This window comes from Hevea brasiliensis, chromosome 3, assembly GCF_030052815.1.
Source record: "Hevea brasiliensis isolate MT/VB/25A 57/8 chromosome 3, ASM3005281v1, whole genome shotgun sequence".
Lineage (NCBI taxonomy): Eukaryota > Viridiplantae > Streptophyta > Magnoliopsida > Malpighiales > Euphorbiaceae > Hevea > Hevea brasiliensis.
Genome location: NC_079495.1, coordinates 14,385,076 through 14,396,836, shown reverse-complemented (window position 1 = coordinate 14,396,836; position 11,761 = coordinate 14,385,076). Strand labels below are relative to the sequence as shown.

At 32.2% G+C, this 11,761-nt stretch overlaps 1 protein-coding gene and 1 pseudogene across 1 annotated transcript; one reads left to right on the top strand and one right to left on the bottom strand.

The window, feature by feature from the left end:
• Nucleotides 1-1,220: 1,220 nt before the first annotated feature.
• On the top strand, nucleotides 1,221-3,438 carry LOC131178320 (uncharacterized). The gene is made up of 3 exons (XM_058143277.1): nucleotides 1,221-2,429; nucleotides 2,604-2,792; nucleotides 3,156-3,438. Exons 1-3 carry the CDS (start codon nucleotides 1,221-1,223, stop codon nucleotides 3,414-3,416), a joined length of 1,659 nt encoding a protein of 552 aa, XP_057999260.1. The 3' UTR covers nucleotides 3,417-3,438.
• Nucleotides 3,439-3,938: 500 nt separating this feature from the next.
• On the bottom strand, nucleotides 3,939-11,530 carry LOC131168983 (serine carboxypeptidase-like 45; annotated as a pseudogene).
• Between the last annotated feature and the right edge of the window lie 231 nt (nucleotides 11,531-11,761).

The following is an 11,761-nucleotide window of genomic DNA, read 5'->3' as shown; positions in this document are numbered from 1 at the left end:
CCGGTGGTTCCTGAACCGTGGCCACCCCTAGTCGGGAGCATGGCCTCCACTAGCCCCCTCCTTCTGCCATTGCTTTTTCGTGCAAGTTAAAAGAATTAGAGGTTATATCTTCAAGAAGAATTATCTAAAAATTTGTGTGTACAAAGAACGTCACCGGAAGAAGGGAGAGGGATTCGCAGTGGTGTTAACTAATGGATGGCAGCATTAGTTAAATTTAGAATAAAAATAGATAATTATTTAGAATAAAAATAAATAATTATTAAATTTAAAGTTCCTATTACATTAGGATAAAGTTTTTCTTTTTTCACAATTAGCTCCGAATTTCTATTTCTATTGAATAAATTTTTATATACTCTAGGAGATGCATTCCCATTCTAAAGAATTGTTTTTTTTTCTTTAATTTAAATTTTTTTACTTTCCCCATTATTATAACATAAATATTTATACATAATTTAAGATAATTTGTATGTGATCGAGAATGCAATTCAATAATAAAAAGAATTTTAATTCAAATAAATTTATAATAAAATTTTCATACTTTTTTTCATAAAATTTGATAAATTATTAATAAAATCATTATTTACCTTTTAATTTTTACCAAATAAATAACATATAAAAGAAATTCTATTCAAAATAGGAAAGCTAAAAAAGATTTTAAATATAATTTCAGCAACCTAATCCTTCTCTGATAAGGATTCCTCGAATTCAACTCCAGTATATATAGCAGCCCAGACATTTATAGTTGCACATAATTCTTTCTGGCGGAGAAGATATTTTTCTTTCTTGCATTTAGCAATCCACGTCCTTTTATCAGGTACGTTATTTTGATTTCTATGCATTTAAAATTTAAATTTTTTTATGGCTTGTACAGTAAAAACTTTTTGCGTTACTCATATTCTTGTTTGTTCTTCAATTTTGCACACCACAAAATTTTAAACTAAATCCAACAATACATTAGATTACTAAACCCTTAATCAAACCCGACCATCAAAATGCTTAAGTCAGTATTTTTTTAGTTAAAGTTGATCAATTTATTATTCTAATACATTGACCTGTTAATCCAATTGTAGTTGCTTCTGCTTTTCTCTTTTAATCCAAATTTATTTCTATTTACTAATCCAACATGGACATGGAAACCTATGCTAAACTATTTTAGCTCATAATCTTAAATTCTAATCAAATCAGAAGGATCTGTGCTGACAGTTGGTCGCTGTACGAGTATGGACGAGAGGGTAGAAGCAGCAGTGGATTATATTTCTCTACTGCCAGAGCATATATTACACCATATCTTGTCTTTTCTCCCCATCAAACAAATTGCGAAAACCAGTGCATTGTCAAAGACTTGGTTTCAAGCATGGAACGCGTTCCAGATTTTGGAATTTGATTTTAACGCTATTTTTAGTGGCAATCGAAATCTTTACCGCTATCCAGACTTAGAGAACAACAGACAGAAGTTGTATGACACTGTTGAACAGATTTTGTTACGCCGTCGCAGGCAGATGATTACTCTCACCAAGTTCACGGTTATCGTTCCTGCGGTTTACCGAAGACCAGAAGTAGTATCCACTATGGACAGATGGATTTGCCATGCCTTGGGGAGTCATGTAAAAGACCTAAAAATTGCAGTTGGTCCATCCGGCAATGAAGAAGAGTACTCGTACAGCTTGCCTCAACCTGTTTTTAATGCAAGTTCAATACAGGTCTTGGACTTGGACAACTGCAAGTTGAAGCTGCACCCTGGCGGAGATATAAAATTACCTTCCTTGAAAAAACTGTCTCTTACTACTGTTTTTGCAGATGATATCGTAGTCAGCAAACTTTTGGCTGGCTGTCCTCTGATTGAAGACTTAAATTTCATTTGGTGCTTTGGTTTCAAGACTCTACAAATACTTGATCATCATGCTAATCTCTTAAAACTCCGCGTGAAACGGCTTGAACATCTTGAACAAATTAAGTTGGAAGCACATAATCTCCGTTCATTGGAACTGCATGGTCCATCTTGGCCTTCTAAATTGGAGGTGGTCTCCTTGAAAAATTTGAGGAGCTTAATAATATCTAAAGCTCCTATTACTGATAAGTGGCTGAGTGAGCAATTGAATAAATTTGCTCACCTGGAAAACCTGGATTTGTTTAGTTGCCCTATGTTGACGAGTATTAAGATTTGGAGTTCTCATATTCATACACTTCACATAAGTTCTTGCAAAGAGCTAGCAAGAATTGAGGTTGATACGCCTAATTTAAGCATCTTTTCATACTCTGGCGATATAATTTCATTTTCTTCAAATGATTTGATCCTATCCAAGGTTATGCTGTGTTTAGAATCTGAAATCATGGATGTTTCTTGGTACATTAGATGGATTGAATTTCTCGATAAGTTCAACCAACATTGCAAGGTACTGAATTGGAAGTTAACAAGTACAACAGGAAAGGTATTTTTTTTTTATTTGAATGTTTATATACATATTCTTGTGTAGATTTTAGTTCACCATGGGCTTTAGAAATAAAAAAGCCTTCCTAGCTATGTCTTAGCTGGTGGTGAATTAATTATTTGTGCAGAGTTTATTTCACTTATAACTCTGATTTTTTGTGGTTTATTTGTGCAGAGCTTTCTTATTCCAAAGGAAATAAGACAAATCTTATCCCCTCCATTATGTAAAGTGAAAGAATTGAAGCTTTCAATTTCAAATCAAGATGAGAGTTTTACAACTGCTGAACTTGTGGATGCTATGCTATGGATTTCTCCTCATCTGCAAAGTCTACGCATAGATTCCAGCTTAAAATCTTTTTTTAAGGTATGATGAATTCAATTAGGAATGATAGTATATAAATTTAGAAGTAACTCCAAACTCATCTGCAAAGTCTACGCATAGATTCCAGCTTAAAATCTTCTTTTAAGGTATGATGAATTCAATTAGGAATGATAGTATATAAATTTAGAAGTAACTCCAAATGTGAATTAATGTTGAATTAATGCTGGGTTTAGGAGTTAATTGAGTAATGTTTTCTCCATTAAGATTGTCAATGCCATTATAGCTTAATTTTATTTTGTGGTGAAATAAATGCATATCAATCTTAATGGGAATTCCAATTGCAGAAGTGAACTCTGGAATTTTTCGTAACTTAATTACGTTACTGTTATTCATCATTTGTTTCAGTTTTCATATAAGCAGCCAACAAATGAAGGAGAAAGTGGTTGTTACAAGTCTCTCCCTGTTTCATGCTGGAACTATTGTATGGAGGAAGTAAATATCAAGCAAATTTCTTATGCTGTGATACCAACCTGGCATTATTACACAGAGGATGTACAGATGAAGCCAATCTCTAATCATGAAGAAAGGAGTTACATTTTGAAGGAAGACATTTGGGAGAAGATTGAAAGCGGTCTTTTAGATTGGGTGCCTGAATGTCTAACTTAAGCCCTAAAATCCATCCCACTGTTCTTATTACTTTAATGTCTAAATCTTTAAAGATATTCATGTGTTAATAAATATTTTATTTTTTCCTTTTTATGTACTCCATTTCTGTAAAGATATTCAGAACCTGATATTAATATTTTTGTTTTAAATGAATTTTTTTTTGAGAATGAAGTTCTGAAATACAGCCACTAAGAATTACGTTTAACTTCGTACTTATAATAACTAATGCACAAATCAACATCTTGCCATAATTAATAGATTTTGTTAAACTCATTATTTTACTTTATATTTATGTGGGAGTGTATATGTAGCTTCATTATTCAATAAAAAATTTCTTTAATATATTTATTAAATTTCATGAATGTTTTTGTTAAGCTGCTCATAAAGGCTAGACAGAGATTCAATAGTAAATGAATTGCATCCACATTCAAATCCTTTTTTTCCAAAAGAAAGAAAGAAAAATGGCAGTGATTTATCAAGGACACAGAATTCACTGCTGGAAATTTTCATCCATGTTCTTAATTAGGCAAGTGGAATGCCTGCTAGAAATGCTTTAAATAATGCTAGTGATCTCTTGGGTGATGAAAAGGGTGCCATGTGGGATCCGTCTCTGATATTAGTAAATGTTAGGATCTGTCCATATACTTGTGTCCATCCACCAACCTGTGAAAAAGAAAAATTAAGAAGTTATGTTAGAAGGGAAAGATCAAGCACCAAGTCATCATTTAGTTCAGGCTAGAAAACCTGTTTATCTTCAAACAAGGTCTGTAAGTTGCAGTTGAGACCAAAATCCTTGTCCCAAGAAATGGAGTAACTGAATCTTGATCTCTGCTGCACAATTTCTTTCAAATATGTTAATATGACTAGAACTTGTGTCCGTTTACCAAAGATGTTAATATGCTCAACGATTCATACCTGTACACTAGAACTCGAATGCCTAAACTGACCAGTGAGCCCATGACATCAATATTAGGTATCTCTAGGTTTTGCCCATCATAGTTGACTACTCCGCAATATACATATTTTATATCAGAAGATTCAGAACTTACAATTTCATGATTAAGAGCAAAATTTAAATCTAGGGGGTGAGAATTATTAATTACTGGCTGCAGAAGCTCCAATTGCTGATTCCAACAAGCTGGGCATGAAGAGCTTCTTGCACACCTTTCCTGTTCAAGTAAACATAAGTCTTCCTTGTACACAAAGATCAATATTCTCTCCAGCTTCCTGTATAGAGACAAGCAGTATACAATAATAAGTTTTCTCCGTAGTTAAAACAGGATGTTGCCTACAGAGTTGGTGGGTTCCTAGAGTGCTTACAGGCTGATTAGAAGCTTCTTGTAGATAAAATTGAAACTTTGGTTTCAAGGGATGATTGTGGACTTTGAATTGTGATTGCCCATATGAAACGCAGACATCGACAGTTACATCATAATCATCAATTTCGAAAGGAACTTCAGACGAAAGTTGAGCGCTTACTGCTCTGCAAGCAGCTGAAAGAGAGCCTCTCATGCGCTCTCTCCAAAGCTGTGAAGTGTTACACACTGAACTGATAAGTTCATAAGCAGCATCTGATATGAAGGTGTGAGACCAGTAATAGTCACCCTCTGAGTTGAGATCAGTATTATACTCCAAGAGAGGGTTTCTTATCTGAAAATGTAAATAACTTATATAAGTATGGAGGGAAAATGGGTGGCAGAATTCACTTTTGTTTCAATGCTTTACTTACAGCTATGCCCTTCAAACTGAAATTTAGTCCTGACTCAACAATGAGCTTCGCAAGTTGTGGGACATAGTGACCTGAAAACGAGAAGTTCAGATAATAAGGTATCTGACAAGGAGACAGGAATTTCCTATGTGTTTCCTTGAGCTAAATTTACCTGTATAGCTCTCTCCAGTGTTGAAGAAATCTCTGTTCTTGTACTCAGGAAAGTTGACAAACCACTGCCGCAGGAATATGAGATTGTCTTGTGCTAAAAAAAAAAGAGTCCGATGTCAACACTTTTGATTAAAGCAAATCCAGAAAATAAATTTAAGGCCTTTCTTTTTTGGCTCCAGGGAGCCATTGTGTTTATTTGAAAAAAAAAGAAAAATTGAATTCCCATAATTTCAAAATATTAATCCAGAACTTTAACTGATTAGGCAAACAGGCCATAAAGTCTAGATTGCAGAGCCTGAGACCCCAACGTTTTGCCATTTATTTCAATGTGTCCAAAAAAAATGTTTCTTTTGAATCTGAAGGCACGCAAAGGTATAATGTTAAGCATTAAACAAACTTATTTGGAGTAGAAGGTTATCTTAACCTGTAATAGTGTCGTTCGCAGAGTCATAGAAAGATTTATTAGCAGAATAAGAGAAACAAACCCCGGCTGGAGATTCCAAATATAGCATGTTTGCTTCTGCAGAGACGAGGAAAGTTAAAATTATATACTTTAAACAAAATAGTATTGGAGGAATCTCTGCAACTCGTGTGAGATTACAAGCTACAACCCCGGTTGAGTCCAATCAACAAAAAGCTAGATATTTGGTTGGTCAATGCACACAATTAAAAGAAAAACAATACCATGTAACAACTATAAGGGGAAGACCAACCCCACATATTTTCTGAATCAAATAGAATACAAAGGAAGAGAGGCACACGTGGACAATGTTTTATGGGGGCACCTTTATTCCAACTATATTCATTTATGATCAGATTCTCTCCACCACTTGGCCTGAATAGGCCATGCTCATAGAAAGCTTCGGCTCCAACAGAAGAGCAACCAGGCCCTGCAAAATGATCACAATAATTCACTTGCCAGTTATACTATGTATCTTTTAGAGGCTGCAACTAGTTAAATAAAACGGAGGTTTAACCACAGAACAAGAGGCTTTGAAGCAGGGTCTGTTTCTGCTTCAACAAAGTAATAGAAAAGAGCTCTCTGTTGTTTTTTTATCAATGATAATGTACCCTGCATATTGCTGAAAACTGACTTGTGGTTGCCCTGGCAAACTCACTATTTTATCATCTTCTTTGGGGGAAAATCCTTCTGCTGTGAATATTTGCATGAAAATTGTGCAAATTGCAGCAAATAGGATTATCCATAACCGAGATTGCAAGGCGTAGAGAGAAAGGGAGAAAGAAAGTAGCTGAAAAGTAAAGGAAAGCACAATGTATAGGGTTCCAAATTATACTCATTTTATAGCCTTGCAACTTCAAATAAGATAAAATGGCGCTCAGCACACTTGAAAATAGCGTACGAACTACTTTTCACTCTCAAATATGAAATTGACATAAGAATTAGGCTAATATAATATTGAATTGACTTTATATTATATAAATTTACTAAACAAGAAAATGAATAAGGCCAGTTGATAAATGTACAATTGACCAATTATAGAGAGAGAGAGTTTTAGCTAATGGCTGAAGGCATATTAGAAACACAATAAATTAACAGCTGGCTAAATTTGCTAGGCTTTTATAAGCTTGCCTAAGACTTGATGACCTAAAACCAGCTAGTTGGCTAAATTTGCTAGTTTCTTGATCTCGGTAGCATCCTTTTCTATTAAAAAAAAAAAATACTAGCCATATCATCAAGTTTTAACTTAATTGTATTGAAGTGGTCTTAAAAAACTGTGAGTCAAACTCAATAGTATTAAAAAAAAAAATTACTAGTCATACATCATAATTTAAATTTTTTATTTTCATTTTTATTTAATTTAAATTAAGTTAACTTTAATTATTTAAATTATTTTTCTCTATGTATTAACAAAAAATTTAGTATATATATATATATAAATTTGTGATTTAATTTTTTTTTTTTATAATTTTAATTTTTTATATAATTTGTTGTTAATTTTTTGTATATGATATAATATATGAAAATTCTATTAAGTTCCTAATACTAAATATAGAGTTTCTTTTTCATTTTTTTTTATTTTATAATATTTTTATTTACTTAAATATATTTATTTTATATATACAATTAATTTTATCCATTTATTATCATAATATAATATAATTATGTGTGTTTTTTTTTGGTCTATCCAATATTCCCCCCTCTTTCCCACTTTTATATACATTTGTCATAATATAATATAAATAGATTATAAATTAGACCAAATACATCATCAGACATCCGAACTTTTTGACTTTTACTTATTAGACACATCAATTAATTCTTTTACCCATTAAACACTTTAACTTAAAAAAAAAAAATATTTGAACACATAAATGAACATCAGCATTCACATTTATCATGAGAAGCATGGAGAGCATTTTAGCCTATATTTTTATATGCATGTATAATGGCTAGCTAGTGCTAGTGTTTAAACAGCATTGTTCTTGACATTTCTTCATTCCTCTTCCATTTGCTGAATTTCTTTAGCACCTTCTCTAAAATTTTTTGAATCTTCTTTCTTTGTTAGCTGCGTCTACTCTGTTAAAAAGAACCATTATTCCAGAGAAAAGAGAAAGTGGTGAAATCGGTGTTTCTAATAGAATCTAGCCCAATTAATATCACGTATCAATATGAATGTGGACAGGAGAAGATTTTTATCTTGGACAAGGATGAATCTAGGAGAAGATTTTATGTAGACATTATATGATGAGTTTAACATTCTTAATTTATGAAATTTGTATGTGTGTGTGTATTATTATTATTATTATTATTATTATTATTATTATTATTATTATTATTATTATTATTATTATTATTATTATTATTATTATTATTATTATTATTATGTATTAAGATCGTTATTTGTATTTTTGTGCATGTGGATGATCCTCTGTACAAACATGATCCTCCTGTCAATATGGTTGCTTTGAAGAAGGTAAAGGAACATGAACTTTTGAGTAAAGAAAGAAGGCTTGAACAAGTCAAACTTGAGGAAGATTAATTGCATTTGCAACAACGATTTTTTAGTGTTTGTAGCTTAGGTGTTGTGTTAGGGATAGATTTAGTCTTATTTTGTTGGGTGCTTTGATGAGTTGTGCATAATTTTTAGACTATAATTTGATGTGCATATACTCTTATCAAATTTTTTGTAGGAAATATGGATGAGGATGTTGTTGTGTGTATGAGGATTGTAATTGTGGTACAAATTAATACATTATATAATTTTTCTCTTCAATGTGTGTACTTGTGTATTGAATAACTAGTTAACAATTGGCAAGACTAGTGGAATTATGCAAAATTAAAGAACATAACTTACTAAATTACATTATGCAAATAAAAAAGCAAATGGCAAATTATGCTTCCTACAAAATTGAACATTTCTATTGATAATAGAGAATTAAAGCCTAATTATAATTTGTATATCAACCCAAAATTTAATCATAAATCAACCACTTCAATAAGTTACATAATTGAACTATATAAATAACATAACTAAGCATCTTGTAGAAATGAAAATAATAAAAGTCATTATATTTCAACACAAAAACTTAGCAATAGTACAACTAATCTGTCATACACTAATGCAGCAACCAAATACACAACTAACAAGTTAGCAATATCCTATTACCCAACATTTATTTTCCATAATACATAACCAAGATCAAACCTTATGCCATAACATATCCAATAATCCAACAAAGACAACATGATAAATGATAGGATAATAGTTCAAAAGTAAAATAACTTGAAAATAAAATGAGCAACCTGACAATTTTTCATGGTGTTATGACATTACTGTGATTGCGGCTATTTAGCGTCCTTTACACTTCAAAGGTAGAGCTACTTTGTGATTGCCTCATTTTTAGCCCTTCTTGTCATAACTTTTCCAAACCTCATTTTCTACAAAAATGTTCTTGAACATCAATTGCTTAGACAATCTTTTGCTTTTAAATTTAAGATTGATAGCTCACAAATTTATCTGAATGGTGTTAAGTACACAATTAAAATAAAAGCTGCATTAGTTAGAGAAACTAAAATTAACTCATTTATTAAAATAATGGACATTTTCTAAATTTTGTTTATTGAGAACCTTTTGTCTTTATTGACATAATAACCTTAATAATTAAAATCAAAATTTCTTGCTAGCTAGTCTTTGGTTGATTTTATTGATGATTCTCTCTTCCCACCAAAGCACTTTGTATATTTTGATGCACCCTTTGATGCCAGAAACCTCTTTTCACTTTGAGTAGGAGCTTGTCACCTTTCCTTTACTGTCATTTTCTCTAATTAAACCAATGCCTTTAATTTATGCTTTTTGAAACAAGTAGTTCTCTACCATAGTTGTATCTTTGTGAAAAAGAATTTCCCCCTTTTTCCCTCTATTACAGAATGTCCCTCTGCTCACTAATATTGATGAAGATTCACTAATAGTCCATATTGACAATGATGGCAATGATCAGCCAATGATGCAGTTGAGGCTTATGATTCATTAGTCATATTCTTGACCTACATTGTATAATAACATAGAAACCAATATCAATAAAAAGAAGAAATTATTTAATATTAAACTTATATAACACATATATAAGACAGATTTAGTCATACCTTAGAGTCATGTCCTTATTGGACAAAATACACAAGTCATTTATTGCAGTCTTGAAAATACATCTTTCTTATTTTTTTCCTCTAACTGACATCTTTCTTATTTTTTCTCCTTACTTCATCTTTGTCCTCCCTCCTTTGTTTAGTGGTCTATAGGATTTAGTAATTGGTGGAGTTTCAATTGGTGGATTATTAGTCTCCCTCCCATAGCCTCATACCCCTCACTTTGGTTGCATTAAGGACCATATGATTTGATATGTAATACTCTTTCAGTAGTGTAATACTTAGATAATTTCTCATGGTAGTCTTACAGCTTTAATTTCTCATGGAAAAAATACATATAGCATGTGGATAAGGGATGCCTTTAATATCCCAATATCTATATGTACATCCCTACTTATGATCTATTGTATGCCCATATTCACATTGAGTAACCTCAAATCACTGCCTTCCCATTTATTTGATCATTTCACCTACACTTGTTTCATTTGATCCTATATTCTTCTTTAAAATTGATATATTCACTCTATTGCAATTGGACTCACATCACATATCCAAGTCTCAGCCAAAATCCCTCATTGTCCTTATCTTATTCATTATTTTAACCCTAATCTCCTCTAACATTGTGACAATAGACTTGTGCCTATCTTGAGTATCAGGTTAAAAGTCTCACGTTATTCTCTGTACATCACACTTGGAGTGTGGACTATGATAAACTCTTACCTAACTCCTCCAAGTAAGATAACTTAATAACTCTTCACATATTCCTTTCCTAATTTGTAAAACTCCTTCAAATTGTCTTTTAACTTTACCTCAAACTAGACTTAGCAACAACCAGATTTTTCTCCTTTTCTTTCCCCTTTTCTTTTCCCATGCTTGATATATATGTCGACCACACCTCCTCTCAAGATCGTAATTCCTCTTGAATACCTAGAATAAAACCCTTACATATAAAGAAAGAGCAAGTTAAGTATTTGATTAACACACTAAAATAAATAATTAAAATATATATTAAAGTAAGTGAAAAATTGATAGAGGAATACACACATTTTGCATATCAGTTAATATAGTAAGCTTTTCTTTAGAGCCAAGTTCCAGATCTTCTTTCAAGACCCTTATAAACCACATCTAAGTCACTTTGGTCTCCAAGTCAACTATTGCCCAAGTTACGGGGAACATTTGGTTATTTCCATCTTTAGAAATTCCATCTTTAGAAATAGCCCCTCAAGGTCCCCAAGGTCCTTTTAGAAAGCAACCATCTAATTTCCTACACAATGTATGACACCCATGTATGAAACCTTGCTTTGTTGCATTGAAGCACACATACAACTTGCTAAAAAGTACTTTCCTTAGCTCACTTTGTGTATCTATTAGATCATAGTGAGTGTTTGTGCTTTTCTTCGAGTTGGTGCATCTACATTCTAATCATTGGAGTCATTGTCAGCCAAATCTTCACTTTCAGGATCTAAGCTTCCCTAATAATATTTATCTCTGGTAATTTTCCCATCATATCTGGTTATTTCCCTTAACATTTTCAAAACCCACATCCACCCTTACCTCTCCTAAATTAATTCGTTCATCAATAGGTTTGTCTTGCTCCTTTCCACCATTATCCTTCTTCAACTCCCTCATAGTATCCCTAGCATTTCTCAACTCTTCATCAACATCATTATTGTAATGACCCAATTGATCATAAATAATGTGATCATAAGAGCACCAAGAGACCAAGTTTCAAAGAATTTCTCAAGGGTTCATTTAAGACATGTTGGTAAGTGATTGACAAACTCAAGGAGCTTAAATAGGTTATCTTAGTTTGCATGGATGGAGTTAGTGGTGTTCATTGCTAATAATTTCTCTAATAAA

Coding starts and splice junctions, on each gene's coding strand:
- LOC131178320 (XM_058143277.1), top strand. CDS start 1,221: ATGGACGAGAGGGTAGAAGCAGCAGTGGATTATATTTCTCTACTGCCA. Junction 2,430..2,603: donor TAACAAGTACAACAGGAAAG/GTATTTTTTTTT, acceptor TTATTTGTGCAG/AGCTTTCTTATTCCAAAGGA. Junction 2,793..3,155: donor GCTTAAAATCTTTTTTTAAG/GTATGATGAATT, acceptor CATTTGTTTCAG/TTTTCATATAAGCAGCCAAC.